This window comes from Pseudopipra pipra, chromosome 2 (genome assembly GCF_036250125.1).
Source record: "Pseudopipra pipra isolate bDixPip1 chromosome 2, bDixPip1.hap1, whole genome shotgun sequence".
NCBI lineage: Eukaryota > Metazoa > Chordata > Aves > Passeriformes > Pipridae > Pseudopipra > Pseudopipra pipra.
In genome coordinates, this window is record NC_087550.1 from 79,070,738 (window position 1) to 79,087,923 (window position 17,186).

The following is a 17,186-nucleotide window of genomic DNA, read 5'->3' on the forward strand; positions in this document are numbered from 1 at the left end:
GAACATGTTACTGTATTTAGTGCTTGCAGCTGAAGTTCTTACAGCTTTAAGGTGTTTAGTGGTTCAGTTTCTTATAACCTATATTTGAGATTTCTGCACTTAATAAAAGATGTGCATGTTACAGTAGAACCACAGAGCTTGCAATGTTTTGTGGTTAAGTTTCTGGCAAGTGAGATCAGCCTCATATAGACTTGAGTTTCCATATGTTTTACACTCTGAGGTAATAATAAAAGCTCTTGGAGTGAGATTTTTAATATTAAACACCACATTAGACCTTTTTTATTTCTACTTTTCCAGAGTGTCTGTTGAAAGTAGCTAAAGACTGATTTGATGAGGAAGAAAAAGCATGTGTTTGACATTTTAAAGATACACTTTTTTTAGTGTGTGAGTAGTCTAAAGGAGTTGAAAGCTTGAGTAGTTATTGCAGTTACTCATCGTGTTTGTTACCTTGAGTTTGTTGCTAGGACATAGACTGCTAGTGTGGCTGGACAAATTCCTGTGTTCGTATGTGTAAAAAGATACTTTGTGCAAAAGTAGGGTGTAATAAATATGCACATGAAATGTGCATAAGGAGGTAATGAACAGTTTAATTATTATACCCTTTGGTGGTATTTCTATGATTGTAGAATGTAGTCAGTTACAAGGAAATCTGCATCAAAAAAGTTTTTAATTAAATGAATATGCCTTCTCTTTAATGGTGATATTGATCTTGAGAGAATAAAGTTAATTTTAGAAGTGTGAGATATACAGTAGTTTCAGGAGCATTTCATTTTGCAAATAAAAATTAATATATACGTTGCATCATAATTCTTCAGTGTTGTGTATTTTATTATACTAATTGTCACTTTTTCACATCTGACAACGTTCACAGCCTTTTGAGATGACAAAAGCATTGGAAAGTTTTAACACTGACTAGGTTTTAGTTCATTTCAGATGAAACAAAAGATATTGAGCAAATACAGAGAGGTGCAATTATTATTCTGCCGCTCTTATTTTTACAGTGCAACAAATATATCTGTTACTTCTGGCCTAGAACATTATTATGTGTCAAAATGCAAGAATTCAGAAAAAGAATTGCTTGTTTACATTGTAAAAGTCCCCTGACATTCTTTCTCTTTTTATATCATTTCACTGTTCATATTACTGAGTGATCTTACACTTCCAGTTCGCAAACTTTTCCTGCGCACACTTCGAAGGTAATTGCGATAAAGGATTACGCTGATGACTCTTGCCTGGAATTGTTTGGAAACAATATAGTACAGGATAACATCCAAACATGTACTGAGATTCATGAGAAAGGTAGTAAAGGCTGCCCAAGGATTGTAAGTTGTATTTTCATCTTGCAACATCAGGAAGGTGAAGCAAATGTGGAAGGGCACAAAACAGATGAGTACCTGAGCAATCAGAGTAACTATAATTCTTATGGATCTCTCCTTGGCCTTGGGCTTCAGTTTAGAAGTCTTGCCATGGATAAAATTGTAAATAATGATTAGGTAACACCCCATCATGATAAACAAGGGGATCAAAAAGAAAAAAATCAAGCGAGAAAAGTTCAATGTATTTACTTCCTTTAAGTGGATGATATCAAGCATTTTCATGCAGGTGGTGAAATTCGAGGCTTTGTCTGGATCAGATCGCAAAAACAGCAATGGGGACGTTGTCGCGAGGGTCATTACCCAGATTCCAATGCAAGCCAGCACAGCTTTTTTTGTATTTTTTAGTTCTTTGACATGTTTGGGCTGGACAATAGCCATAAATCTGTCTACGCTTATAAAAGTGAGCAACCACAGAGCAATGGCTGGATAAAATACAGTGAAAGCACCAATAATCCGACAGAATGTATCTCCAAAAGGCCATGTTTCTTTCCCATGGTAGATTATCCGAAAAGGCAAGGAAAATATGAAAAGTATGTCAAGTAATGCCACATTCATCATGTATACAGTTATAGTTGTTCTCTTCTTGGTAGTGCAGCTGAAAACCCATAGTGCAGTTGCATTCACCAACAATCCCACTGTGAATACAAAACTGTAGAAGACCAGTGATGCAATCCTATATTCTTCAGGGTGGTGATTTTCAGGCATCATAGTTTAATTAAACTTAGGAATAGTTGTTGCACTCCATAAATACCCTATAAGGAGATAAAATGTGGGGAGTTATTCTCAGTCAAATAAAATCTATCTTTAAAAACAAATAGGAAGATTGTTTTAGAATTGTGGTTAGTGATGAGACTGTATTTTTTAGCTGTGAAAACATGTTACCTTTGTTGCTTTTTCTGACTGCAAATACATTATTGTGCTTTGAGGGAAATACATGTACTGTCAGACTTGTGTGAAATAATATTTATAAGCACGTTTTAATCAAATGTTTTAATTATTAAAGGGATTTATTATTTAAGGAATCAAAAAGTCAAGATGGACACTTTGAGTGTACTTCAGTAGCTGATAATCAGATTGAAGCAGTTGTTTTCTAAAGCAAATATTTCTTGAAGTTGTCCCTGTTAAAACATTTTTGACTAAAACTAGTTATGAAAAGAAATAAGTGATCATGGCATGAAGTGACATTTGGATATGCAAAATGAAGTATCGACTTTGCTGTTTATCTGTGTAGGGACTACTTAGCTCCCAAAAGAACAGGTGCTTGCTGTTTTTCAGAAAAGACACTAAAAAGCTGTCTTAGTAGCTACATAGCTTCTAATACAGTATTTAATCACAGGGCATCAGAACCACCCACCTAACATGTGGATAAGATGAATAGATTAGTAGACTTCCCGTTTGAAAAAGTAAAATGATGGAAAGCAGACTGCAGTCTCGATCTAGGCCATATGTGAGCAGTATGTGTTGGGGGCAGAAGTTGCTGGTTGATAGCTAGGTGCCCCAGACCACAGTTGTGTTGCTTCTCTCAGCTTGTCGGGTCATAGGAGTTGGACACCTGAAATGTCATTGTGCAGGCTCTGGTGATGAGAGCTGAAGGAGATTATCCCCTGGTTTGCTCTGGAGCCACTTGAGGATGGCAGACCTTACCTGGAGTTTGCATGGGTTCTTTGATTAACCTGCACTCTCTGCACTTTCCTGGCTCTTGCTGTGGTCGCAGTTTCATGACTTTGTGTTGGAGGGTTTGTCTTTCTTGGCCTTTAAAGCAGCCCTATGGCAGCTTTGTGAAGAGGAGGAGGAGGAGGAAAGAGTTAGTTGTTTGTCTGATCTTCCTACTCGTGACAGTCAAGGAAGTTCTACAGTATTGGCTAGAAACCAAGACTGTTTTCTGTAGCAGAAGAGTGCATAGTTCCCGTGTGTTTTATCTCCAGAAGTGAAGAATGCATTAAAAAAAGCTTTATTGTTGCTGCTCATCTGGTTTATGCTTTCTCTGTGATGTTACCAAATACTTTTTTAATGTTACAGAAATGCTTAGGGGATTGAACCAGTGTTTATTAATCTAGCATCCTGGTTTGACACTGGCAAATGTCAACTGCTTTTGAGAAGAGTATCCATGCAGTAACTAACTTAAATATGATCTATTAAAACTTTATTTAGGTTAGTTTCTGCCTTGAAATATGAAGTTTGGGCTTCTGATTTTCTTACAATTCTCCAGTTTACAGATAAATGAAAGAATTATGTGTACAAATATCTAACCCTAAACTTCAAAGGTTTTTTTTTTAGCTGTACAAAGCAAAATAGGTGTGTTTTCTGTTTGATGAGGTCACTAGAACATATAACAGAATTTATGCTTTTTATGGGAAAAGCTGTTCATGTAGTACAAAAAAAGAGGTTTGGAGGGCATCTATATGAATGCCTCTAAAATTCCTCATTGTGTGAAGAACTCAAAAAATAAGAAAAATAAAAGAATTAAAGAATGATAGCAGGCATTATTGAAAGTTAGATGGGATATGCTTGAAAGAAAAATTTTGTAGCACAGTTGAAAAATTATCTGCCACACTGTCCTGCTTTCATTACCGTTGCATAAAATTGTCCAAATGTTGCTTAACACACACCTCCCCCCCACCTCTGAGTACTGCAAGTGGTTTGCTTTTTACTCTTTTGTTCTGTTTTTTTTTCTGTCTTGCTAGTGATTGTGTATGACATAGTGCATGACTACCTAGCTAAAGATCCTGACTGATTTAGCAGGTGAATTGAGTAGTGATGTATAGGTTAGATAGAAGAATTCACTCGACTATTAATAAATAGAATGGATTTTGGCTTTGGTTTTGCTCTTCTCTCATTTGGACTTGCAGTGATTGTAATTGTTTCTGGTCAGGTCGTGTTTCTGAAATAACCAGCAGGCTGATGTTGATGGGAAGAGAGGAAGCTGAACCTGGTGTGAGCTTTTATCAGGAAAACCAGGGGTTCCATGGTTTTTTTGCTGGTTATTTCAAGTTTGTGACAGTTTTGAGATATATCAAAGAATGATCTACTGTAACAAATGGGGTTTGCTTTTGTTTAGTTGTTGAAGACACTGTTTTCAAACTTTGTGCATTAAGATGCATGTCAGTGTTAGAGTTAGGCATTTCTCCTAAACTTAATTTTTAACACTGTAAAAAACATTTATGTAGGTAAGAAATACTGAGATTTTTTAAAAGTATGTAGTTACTCATCTGTATTTATACATGAACAGAGATATTCTGCTTTTTCATCAGTGTTTGTCTGCACGGAGTTCAGATTGATATCTCCTGAGTCAGCCCAAGTAGATCTTTGGGTGCCTATGAGTGGATGGCTTTGCCTTAGTTGTCATTTTTCATAATGGGAACACTTATGGGTATTGATTAAAGTGCTTACTGAAGAGCCCTTGGCGTCACTGGTTTCTGGAAGTCCATGTGTGTTGATTGTGAATGATTGCTCTGATGTTTCTCTGTATCAATCTTATTTTTTTAATGATAGTTGATTTTTTGAATGTCTGATGTGAATTGTAAAGGCCATGCTGGGTACAAAAATAAAGACTTTCAGAACAAAACCAGAACTAAATCTTTTCCTCCGTATTCTTACTACAAGTTAGGTAACAGTGCATGTACCTCTTTCCAATCCCCCTTTTTTTCTCTGTCTGTCCCTTGTATATGCTCACATTTCCCTGAGGAGGACATGGCTTTCAGTGAAGCACAGAGAGACCAAGCCACAAGATCTTCTCCTGGTTTTAGTTTAGTGAAAACAAACATTTTTCCTTTAGTGATGTGTACTTACCAATGCTTTTATGTAGTGCATATTTTGAAGTTTTTTGTTAAAATCCTAAACAACAGTATTTATGGTACTGTGCTTTTACAAATGCAATCATTTTGCTTTAAATGTTATTTATAGAATGCTGCTGATATTTTGAAAGTGCTTTAAAGAATTAAATATATTTTCAATAGTTCTAGAATTAATGCCCATGTTCAGCTTCTGAACAAAGAAGTCTATCTTAGCAACATGCATAAACATCCAAGTTACTTTGTTACCATAGAGTATGGTATTGTTACTCACCCTTTGTGCACTACAAAGTTTCTTCAGAGATGCTCCTCTCATGGCCCCAAATCTGTAGAAGGTTTAGACTTCCTCTTCTTTGCTCAGCTTCACTTAGCTAAAATAGCTCATCTTCATAGGCAGGAAACGATGATGTAATCTTGCTAGTTCTGAGCTCTCATATTGGTCATACTTAAAAGTTACTATTTCACATAAGTGTGGTGTATGTGAGCTGATATTTCTAGTACCTTTCAACAGTTGAACTTTTGTTATATTTCCAGTGTGGTCAAACTGGGCTGTTGTACTGCGTATTTTTTTCCAAACACACTTTTAAATGTTTGTGGAATAATGAAAGCATGTTTTAGGTAAAGATTTCTCTGAAAAAGTCTCTGCAAGAATACACGTCTTGATTATGCAGAAGTTTCTAATAAGCACAATGTAAATGTATTTTCAATAGAGCATAGTTGTTTGGGTTTTTTTGTGGAAATCCCCGTATTATTTATATTGCATTGGATAGTAGTCAATCTGAAAGTAACAGAAACTCACTTAATTTGAAATGAGAAGTTTGATTCACTTGAATACACAACTTTGTTTATGCCAATACTTAGAATATTTTACTAATACAACAGCAGTGTTTCTATATTTTATTTGCTGTCTAAAATAGTAACATGCCTATTCAAGAGCTTTGCAGGAAAATGCTGTATGAAGAGAGGTTTAAGCCTGTATTAAAATGGATTAAAATTTCTCATCTGTGTCACTGTAACAGACATCCTTGGTGGGATGGGAGTGTTCAGAAAAGCTAATAGGTAAAGAAGACTAATTTCTTACATCTTTTCTTCGTCAGCTTGAAAAATGATCCAGCCTTTGAAAGAGCCACTCAGAGAAGGAGATCATTCTGATGATGTAGAATGCTTTGTAGAATGCTTGCTAGCCTCAGGGTTCTGCCAGCAGTGTTTTGGGATGTAGAAGCACAATACAGGGAGTTTGGTACCTCTTGTGCATGCACATACCCTGTCGTCGTCGTCCCCCGCAGTGTAGCAAAGGGAGGAAGGGAACAGCAATGTTTCAGTCTTCACCTGACATGCCATCAGGAATTTGCCAAGATGTGCCCTTGGTGCCAGAAGCAGCAAAGTCCTGCAGTTCAGATGTAGCCAGAATCAGGTTTGTTTGTGGGAATGTCTTTCTCCACTTACTGTAAAAGTAATGTAGGTAGGTGATTCTCACTTAGTGCTAAAGACAACTTCTGTGAAAAATCCCCTTTGCTGGAGATGTATAATTTGTCTCAGTTGAATGGGTTTGTGGTAGCATGTAGGTATTTGCATAGGTCAGTGTGATGGTTAAGATAATCACAGGGAGGGACCTGGATAATTTTCAGTGTGTAGATTAATATTTAAATTAATCTACTAATTAAATTAATCTAATCTAATCTAATCTAATATCAAATTAAATATTTAAAACCTTTAAATATTTGTTTTTTCCAGTTTAGGTGAACTAATACCAAACTTAATTTTTTGTCATCCTTCCAAACTTAATTTTTTGTGATTGTTCCAAAGGCCTCTTAAATGCAATGAGCTGCAAATCCTACTGAGACCATCCTATAGAAAAATAAACCTATTTAAAAGTGCTTAATATTTTAGGATTAAGGAGTATGTTAAAAGGACTAACCAGAGTTTAAAACTCCTCAGTGGCTTTATCATTAGCAAAACAACTCCAGAGCATGCTTCAGCAGGATGAAACACTGTTTTCAACTGTTCAGTGAAAGCTCAGTGAAATTCTGTGCCATATGTATTTTTAAAAGATTTAAACAAAAGCATGTGTGGCTTCTGGAAGAGAATAATTGGACTTTTGAACTCTCCTAGGAAAGAACACTTTATTTTGGGAAAAATACAGGAGTCTGGAGGTTCCTTCCAGCCTGAACTGCACAGTGAATGTACCAAAACAAGCAAGTGGACAGCCAGTGCCCCCGTTAGCTAAATAGGGATTACGAAAGTGATTCTGGGTTTGAATGGAAACCAGGCAGATGCTGAGGCTGGGATCAGAAAAGCTGTATTCTGTGAACTGCCTCTTGGCTTGCTGTCTTCTTGGGGGCAGGTTGGAAGTGTGACCTTTTATAGCTGTGTCTCTGAAGGGAGGCTGACATCTTGACCCTGCAGGGGAGGTCATGCCTTGTGAGGGCAGCTGGAATCAAGTCCCACAGTTTACACAGGTGGGCAACAGCAGCCCAGCTGAGTTGGTGGCAGGTTAGCCATCCATCTGGTTTGTCACAGCATGGACATGTCAATCTGTGTTCTGCTTTCACTCAGGCTTTCCACAACCTTCCTTGTGGAAAGGAGGCAGCCAAACTGCTCTGCTGCTGGTATGCTGACAGGCCTTCCCCCCGAGCATGGAGGGGCAGCTTTGTCTGGCTGCAGTCTGCTGAAAAGAGGTGTTTGCAGTACCAGCAAGTGTCTGCTTTTCCTTGTCTAGGGGCTCAGGCTGGCTGCAGCTGCAGGGTGAGAAGCATTTGGAGGTGAACACCCAAGTCATCCTGTGGTTTGCGAGAGGCAGTGGGCTGCTCTGCTGTGCTGCATTCCCCTGTCGCTTTGGTTTCTGCTGTAGGAAGCACCTGCCTCTATTTTTGTTTTCTTCTGTGCTGTTTTATCAGCTAGAAATGAGTGCCTTGCATTGGTTTCCCTCAGATGGGCAAGTACTTCCTCCGCTCCAGCTTTTATTAAAGTAAATGCTTAGTTCCCTCCAGGGTCTTTTTTGCTGTTCTGAAGTTCGGGGAGTAAACAAGGTAATTTTAGTTGCATTATGTTGTGTTAAATCCGATTTTAAGTAGTTAAAAGCTAAGCCAATATACTTCATGTCTGCGGATAAGGCAGAGTGCACATGTGGTCTGTTACAGTGCCTTCACTAACTGGCAGTAAGCCTTAGAAGAAATGAGCTTGATCACTTGCAAAAGTTCAGCACTGAAGGGATCATCTTCATACTGTTGCTTTTGCAGGATTAATGTGCTGTTGGGTCTTTGGTGGTTTAATCATGGTAGAGAAAAGTATGTTTTGCCTGTCCGCTTACCGTGTACTGTAAGCTTTGTCCTGCTGCTACAGAGAAGTTCTACATGCAGAGGGACAGAAGGATCGCCCTCTGCTTCAGTTTGGTAAGGAGAAGGCTTGAGGACATATTCTCCTTTCAAACTTTCCACCTTTTGAATCTATTGAAAAGAAAGAACTGAAGCTTGTACATGGTCCAGTGCACCAGTGGTGCAGGAAAGCAACTCTCCCATGTCGGTTTGTTAACTTAGCGGCTTGCTGTTGTGGGTGAGTTCACACGCAGTTTTGGGTTACTGTTCTCAACCTTGATGAAAATTGCTTCATTTTTTATTCCCATATTGTGTTGTACCATAATGAAGGTTTAAGAATAAACTACCCTTTAAAAGTTGTCATGGCACTGAATGCATAAACTTGCTGCAGTTGTTTGCAGTCTTGCCACGTGCACGTTACTCAGAGGCTGCGTCATGGCATAGCTGTCCCTCCTCTCCCACTCCTCAACCTGCGAGTGAGTATAAATGCTGTCTGCAGCAGAGCTGAAGGAATGGGAAATGGAGCAGCTTAAGAGAACTGCAGCCTACTTAGCTGTACCTGACATGTCCTATTTACTGTCACATTTTGCTTTCCCTTCTCTGTTTTGCTAGCATTTGGTATGGTTTGAGGAAGGAGCTCCTGTTTTTTTTCCTTTGAAAAAAAACAATGATGAAGTTGACATTCCATGTTTCTCCTGGGTGGGTTTGGGTTTTTTTCCCTCCCTCCTTCTCTTGTACAGCTGGGACACACACTGTGTCACTAAATACCCTAAAAATATACAGTGCATCTGGCCTGTTTTTCATCTGTCCATCAATGTCAGCATTTGAAAGAAGCAATACTCAAAAAATTAATTAAAATGAAAATTGCATCTCTAACATGTCTGACAGTGGAGTAGTGGACTAGAGACAGTGATTCATTACACAGCATCAATCCCAGAATGTCTGTAGTCTAATACTAGCTCATGACAAATACCAACACAGCTCCATGCTTGCTGATGAACCCACATTGCCTTTGGCATATTTCTTAAACTGTTGGGTCTGTGTTCTACTTTCCGCCTGGGTTCTGTTGCATTGGGAAGCAGATTTTTTTTTCATTCAAAAAGTGCAGATTTCTCATGACAAATATTTCGTAGATTTTTAAAACCTGCCTGAATACTCAACTTTTTTCTTTTTTTAAAATGTGCATTGTCAGGAACTATGCAATGAGTTAGTTGTTCCAGTTTGGAAGTGTCTAGGAGAGCTTTTTCAATACTCTTTTTTAACTAAGTGTGTGGTATGTGATGTTTTTACTATTAAACTGCTTCTTAAAAGTCTCAGGTGCATAGGAGTATTGTTCTAAAACTTGATATGCCTCCCAGGAATAAAGTTATTGTTTCAAGATAAATGTCTTTATTTGGAGCTTAAATGTCTTTATTTGCATATACTCAGATTCCTTTACTGAAGTAGGGAAAGTTGTTTTGACTCCTGCAGAGTTCAGGAGTTTGGACAAGTTTTCTCACTTACTAGCCCGAGTATACCTAATCAGAAATGAAACAATGAAAAATTGCTACATAGGCTTTAGCATACCAGTGAAGTGTTTAATCAAAAGTACCTGAAGTGAGAGTGAGTTGTGCAAGTATTTAAATTAGAGTAAGTGCTGTTCTTTAAATTCAAGTGTGCCTTGCTGTGCATTGCATTCCTGTGCATGGTGCCCAGCCCTGGCAGGTGGCTTGCTTTGCTGAAGTGAGAGTCTTCTAATGTTGTTCTGCCTGCACCACCTGTCTCTGGCACAGATTAACAAGCAGCATGTGTTGAGGTTCTGAAGCCTAGTGTGCTGTGGTGCAGTTGAGCCGACATGAGAGGGAGCATTCAAGATGGTAAAGGGACTGGCATAATCCAGACTGGGACAAAGCAGCTCAATTCCTGCCACGTAGCAGTGAAGCTGGTTAGTTAGGATCTCTGCTAGATTGGGCTGCTTGGTGTACAGGCTCAGCACTGTCCATGGCAGAAGATGAAAGAGAAGCTGAGTGTGAGTATGCTCAGTGCACTGAGACATACGGGACAAGGCCAGCTGGTGCTGTGAGCTGGCTGAGGTGGACAGCAGAGCTGGCTGCAAGTGAGTGGTTTCAGAGAAATCACTGTTTTTTCAGGTACTAAGCTGAGTCCAGTCAGAGGACTCTGTATTTTCCAACCAACTGTTCAACTACAAGAATTATATATTTTCTTATATATATATATATATGATACACATGCACTTGGAAGGAGCTGAAAATCCTGAGCTTTATCATGACAGGAAGCCAAGCGAGTAAGTCAAGGCATAGGTTTGAAGTTCAATAATTTAAACAGTTTTCTTTATGTAGACATTGTGTTGGTAAAGATGGCTTTAAGATAGGATGGATCAGGGAACTGAAGTAGGACTTGTGTATCCCATATTCTCTGCCGCTTTCATCCTTTGCCTCCAAATCATACTGCCTGTCAATGCATTTCTATTTTTGGCCTAGAACATCTGGGACATTGCCTTCATTTGCTTGTAGCTGAGCCCTGTGCTGTGATGATCTGGGCCATCAAATTCATAGCACTAACCCAAACAGCAGAAATGAGAGGGAATGCAAGGCTTGTTTTGAACAAGGTACAGTAGGGGAAGAAAGGGTAGTAAAGGTGGCAGGATACTGGACATCTCTGTATTCTTTTTTCTTTCAAAATTGGCAACATATGGGCATAACCATAGGAACTATACCAGCAACCTGTGGCTCACAGTGCTCATTACTGTCTAGATGATATAGTTTATTTCCAAGATTATGGGGCCTTAACTGTCACAGTTATTGGGTGAGCGATTGGTCTAGTATCTATTAGTGGTGATTCTGGATCTGGCTTCTCTTCACTGCCAGACAGACAGTTCCTGGCCCAGTGCTTATACTGCCTGGTGCTAAGATCTTTGACATTGGAAAATGGGGCTTAGCCTCCAATGAGAAGCAAGTTTTGTGAAATGTGTTTTGACTCCTGCAGTGGTGAGGATTAATTACTGGATCATTGCTGCCATCTATGGATTTTAGCTAGCATAGCAACAGATCTTTCCCACAGCAGAAAACAAGTATAATGGGTTCCTTCCTTTATACACCTGCACTACTTAGCCAGGTTTTCATGAAAATTGATTATAAAGAATGAAAACCACTTTCTCTCCCCCATGGAAGGGAGGTACTGCATGGCATGGAAGCTGTGGTTGTTTTTGTAGTCATAGAACTGCAAATTCTGTTGTTGCTCAAATAGTTACATTTCATAGGGATCTGTCTGTTGCATTTCTATTTGAACAGTAAGATACAGTTCTGAGAATGAGTTGTAAGCAAAGACTTCCTTACTGTGTATAGCGTGAATTTACCCTGAAAAAATGAAGAATGAGAAGTCACCTAGTGGGGAAAGGACAAGGACTGGAGACAACATTTACCATTCTTTTGGCTTTATTATATAGCACAAGGATAAAAGGTAATCTTAAAAATTAAGCAATCCTGTGTTTTTTAAGCCACCCACATCCTGATTTTGTTGTTTTATTTGTCTGTCTTTATCAAAATAAGGTGCAATAGCAACAAATCTTTTTGCACAGCATTTCATTTTTCAGAAGGAGTGTTCTAGAAGTTTTATGATTAAATTATTTCATAAGAATAAACAATGCCTTCTTTCCTGTGTGGAAATAGAGACCTCCTTTTTAGCTTAATAGTTGACTCTTGAAGGTTATTTTCAGTCCACGTGGGCATGATCAAATTTTCTTTCTGTCTTTACTGGCAGCTTGTGTTTTTTTCCCCCTCTTCTCTTCCTCTTTCCGGAGTTAGGAACACCTTGTTTGTTCCTCATGTTCAACTGTAGTAAAGAAAGACAGGGATGTGGAAGTCCCTTTGGAATTTAAAAGGAAATCCTGCATCTAATTGTAGATGTCTGTGCCAAACAATTCTGTACAAATGGTAATTTCAGCTATTGTTTGCAAATTGACTTACTGCAGTGCCCCCTGTTACTTGATCTGAAGGGAAACAAGCTTAAAGGAGTCATTGCGTCCTAGAAACATCAGTAGTCTCCTATCTGTACTGCTACAAGCATGGATTGCTACAACATTTTTGTTTTAAGGATCTGATATCCTTTCACTTAAGGGATATATAAGGGATAAAATATCCTTCTCCATCACAGAACGAACTGCTTCCATTCCAATGACGTTCTATGTATCTCTTTCCTCTTCCCATATTTGTAGGGCAGCTAGTTATTGGATTGTGGTGGAGGAAGAAGGAAGGAAAATGAATGAATAATTCTTCATAGCAGTTGGAGATGTTAATAGTATGAGGAGATACTGTGCCTGTCACATAATTTTGCAAAATGCAGAGTGTATGCTTGGTTTTTTAGGACAGAGGAGGAGAGTAATGAAGTAACTTCACACAGGAGGTCTCGCTGTGACTGATGCTTCAAAGAAACCCCTCTTGATTTACCAAAGTAATGGACAGAAGCTGATTTAGTAAGTTCAGTGGTTTTCTGAGGAGGCACAGTTGTATGACTGAGACTTTAAAAAACAAAGGAGACAGAAGACTGCATACATTAGTAAAAAAACTAACACAGTTGCTTCACTAAAGAAGTAAGAAATTAGAATCTCTCTTTTTAAGAGTTAAATGACTTTGAAGACTTTCTGTATAAATAAGATCTTTTAAAATTTCCTCTTTGCTTTTATTTTGTGCTTACTGAATGCTCTCCTTTTGTTTAGTCATCACTTTGCTTCAGATACCTTGGTCTGTAGCTGTTTAAAGAGTTATTTGATGGTCTTAATGGGGAAGTATTTTTTTGCAAAGAAATCACTTCTCTACTACAGCTTTTCTATTTTCTTTCTGTTTTATCATGAACAAGCTAAACAATTTCCTGCTAGCAATTTGGGCCTTAGAATACTTACTCATTGGAAAAGTTGAGCTACAGCCATGAGTCAAAAGGAGGTGTGAATGGTGTCTTGACCAAAAATAACCAAAATTGTGGGAAGCATTTTAATTTTAAAGCATTGTGAAGTAAGCCAAACTATATGAATAAGATGAATATTAAAACCTCTCTTTATTAATCTTTAGCCTTTGAAGATGTTATGATGTCTCTTACCATATATTCATTATAATATTGTCATCATCATGGCTGGGCTTCGCGAACGAAGATTTGGGAAGGCTCTATCCACGTTTGTTACAGGCACGCTGGTGGCTAATAAGGCCAATATGAGATAGACATGTCCAATTGCAAAAGGCACAGCAGAAAGATTCCTTAGATGGTGTATTCTGCAAGACACTGTTCTTTCTGCATTGTCTTTTCTCCTCGAGAGTGATCCTGCGTGCATTCTCAAGGGAAGCAGCAGCGTTATAGATGGTGTGTCTCCAGGCCTCCCGATTTGAGGTCAGAGTAGACCAGTTATGGTGATCAGTATGGCCAAGGCTGAGATGTTGTTTCAGGGAGTCCTTGTATCTTTTCTTCAGGGCTCCTCCCTTGCGGCAGCCAGTGGCAAGTTCACCATAAAGCAGGATCTTAGGGAGGCGGTGGTCCTTCATCCTGGAGACGTGCCCTGCCCAGCGCAGCTGTGTTCTCAGTAACATAATATTGTAAGTTAGAATAGATTTAACTTTTTTACCAAGAATTCAAAAGTAGTTTAAAAATGACTCAGACAAGAAATAATACAATATTTGCTAATAATATTTACTGTAGAAGAGCAGTAAGGAGCAGCCAGTTGCTCGACTGTTCTACAGAATCGCACTCAAAATCTTGAATAGCGGATACGAGTCACATTCTGGTTGTTAGCTCCAACTTAGATCATGATAAACGAGGCAAAATAGCTTACATGCTGTGCCACATAGGTCAACATTAATTGCCATCCTCTGGCTCCACTCTGCCCAAGCATTACACTAAATACAGATACTGTTAAGATCATTTAGTGCTTATATCAGCGGGCAGCAGGGAGTGAAGATCCTCTTCAGCCTGTCACACAAGGTGTGCTCTTGGGTTGCTTAGGTATGGATTGGGTGATGTGGACCACATGTATGATCAGGAGGGTGGATAGAAGCAGGGTTTATGTGCTGAAATGTGGAAACTCATAGCTCAGTGGAGGATCCCGTGTCAGAAGCTGGTAGGAAAGGCTAAAGTTCTCATTCATCTGTGTTGCCCACCTCTCCTTCCCCACCACAGGCAGTTGTCATGTAGTCAGACTTGTTCATGCAAATGATTCTGGGAGGCTGATGCTACCCTGTGTGCCTCTCTCCACTTCCTTTACTCCAGAAACAGGAAAGAGGTAAAGTCATTGAAACCATAAGTTCAGGTAGGACCTGCATGCTTTGAAAGTATTTCTCAGATGAAGTAAGAATGGCTATGAAACTAATCATGTTGAAAAGCAAATTGATGAAATAATAACTCTTTTGAATTCAGGTGTGTGATATGCCAGGGCCTTGGATCATTACTTATGAAATGTTTTTTCTCTAAGGCCAGAAGTCTGTAGAATGAAAATGTATTAGATACAGTTAAAAGCCAGTCTCCATTGCAAGCTGGACCACTCCCAGTATAAAGGTCCACTTTTGAGGTTATATGTGTCTGAAAGGCCTATTGAAGTAAGTGCTTATCTTAAATGAAGTTGCCCACTCTTCTTGATTCAGTAGAGTGCCTCACAAATGGCAGCTGACCAGAGTAAGCACCAAGATCTTTAAGAACTGCTAGAGAGTTCTCTTTAGATTCATGAAGTTTGTAAAAGGCTCAGCTGTCCCTCACAGAAACATTCCTTCCAGGCTATACCTGTCCAGGCTTTACACAGACTGGGATGTATATCCCCATGTCCCTCTGGACTTCAGTGAGTCCCTTGGAAGCATGTCCATACATGATGCTTTGCCCACTGCTTGCCTTGCACATAGGCATAGTTTGAGTGAGTGTATCAGATATGCAGCAGCTTCAGACTAGGTGGGCTAGGTCGTCCTTTTGTCCATCAAGGTTCAGCTTACTCAAAGCTGACAGTACTGTGGTGTGTTACACAGATGTGAAGGGTGACATACTTGCTTTGGTTAGGGATGTCAATCATTTGGTGGAATGTACTTTTTGTATTTTGAGTGCTTAAGTTGGGTGTGTTACGAGCAGGAACTCTGAGATGGTTTCTCAGAGCTATTTTTAAAAATGTTTTCCTCTGTTCTGGAGCCAGTCAGACATAAGGACACCTTTTCCAGTTTTCTGACAATACAGAGAGATTGGTCAGGATGTAGATGAGTTAGTTGTGATGACAGCATTCCATTTGAGAGGCAGCTTTTGTTCAGGACTGTCTCAGCTAACAAGGCAGTCAGCCCACATCTGCTGTTTTGCTTTTTGGAATTCCTTTCTGGTCTGGGAATAGCTTTTGGACTTGGAAAAGCACATCCACTAAACCCCAGCTGGAAACAGTCAGTCAACAAGAAGCACATAATAATTTCTTGCAGTTCTTAAACAAACTGATTTTCTTTATGGTATGAGACAAAATACCTTTCTCAGTTTTAAACGTTTTATCCAGTTTCTTATGTTTTTACTTGTGTGCCTTGTACACTTAGGAAGATAAAATCAGTTTCATAAAGGAACGCTCAATAGTAATCTCTATCTCTGTGCTTTTCTGTGGAGAGTTTTTCTGTCACTTGTCAACATGAGTTTTAGCAAGGGCTTAATGAGAGGTAGTTTTGTTTGTTTGTTTTGCCTTTGCTTAATGATCCTTTTCCATAATGGGATGTTCATTTTTTGCAGTCTTTCCTCACACTACACCTCTTCAAGCCTGTGGTCACCAGCTCTTTTCACCTTTTGATGAAGATAGTGTTTTGGTAGCTCTGTGCTCTGCCACAAGCATGAAAGATGATTGAAGCCTGTGTGGCTGAAGCAGTAGAACATCCTGTGCTTTTCCTCTTTTGTTTTTAAGATTCTCCTCGGAGTTCATCTTGTGGTGTTTCATCTAAACCCTTCTGTTTCTAAAACTGGGGCATTTCTGTGCCTCCTGGATGTCAAACGCTTTTTAAAATATATTTATAAAGGTCGTTCAGGAATGTTTCTGGCTTCTTCAGGGCAATAACTGTCTCTGCACAGACTGTCGTAGTGAACAGCAGACTGTGAGATGGCAAGGAAGCTAGAGGTAAACACCAAGCAGGGGCCCCACACTGGAATTGTTAACAAATGTTTCCACTCCAGAAATACAAATTGGAGGTGTATTTACACCTTAATGAAAGTTGTGCTTTGGCTACAGGCCTGAAACAGTAGCTGTTTTGCAGTCCAATCTCTCTTACCCTGAGCACTACGTTCCTTCTTCAAGTAGCTTTTTTTGGGCTGTGGTTGAGAGAGGGAAGTGTTTGCAATAATCCCAGTGAATGTTCTTGCAAATATTCATACAAAGGAAAAGAAGGACTTCTTGCCCATGAATGGAGATTGAGATGTGTTATCCATATGCATATCTCCATTTTCACATCTACTTCTGAACCCCTTCTTTGTGTTGGAAGTGTGAGATGAGCAAATGGAAAATGGTGTGTTTCACTCCTTCCACATTATGTTCAACCAACAAGGGGAGCAGACAGTTAGGAATCCACCTTACTGGTATTCTTAAGCCCTTCAGTGCTTACATTATGCACTTCGAGACTCTGAATGATTTATCCCATCCCTCCCAAAAATGTGGTCAAATATGTGTACCAGTTATTCAATTAAAGTAATTTCTGCTTAATATAGTAGTGATTGTGAAAAGAGGTGAA

General features: G+C 39.1%; 2 protein-coding genes across 2 annotated transcripts in view; one reads left to right on the forward strand and one right to left on the reverse strand.

Annotated features, from left to right (window-relative positions):
- The window catches only part of UBAC2 (UBA domain containing 2), a 98,010-nt gene that overhangs the window by 19,423 nt on the left and 61,401 nt on the right, over positions 1 to 17,186 (forward strand). The gene's annotated exons all lie outside the window — the stretch shown is intronic.
- On the reverse strand, positions 169 to 5,915 carry GPR18 (G protein-coupled receptor 18). Its single transcript, XM_064646073.1, has 2 exons — positions 5,442 to 5,915; positions 169 to 2,128 (listed from the first exon to the last, which is right to left on the reverse strand). Exon 2 carries the CDS (start codon positions 2,082 to 2,084, stop codon positions 1,119 to 1,121), a length of 966 nt encoding a protein of 321 aa, XP_064502143.1. The 5' UTR covers positions 2,085 to 2,128; positions 5,442 to 5,915; the 3' UTR covers positions 169 to 1,118.

Coding starts and splice junctions, on each gene's coding strand:
- GPR18 (XM_064646073.1), bottom strand. CDS start 2,084: ATGATGCCTGAAAATCACCACCCTGAAGAATATAGGATTGCATCACTG.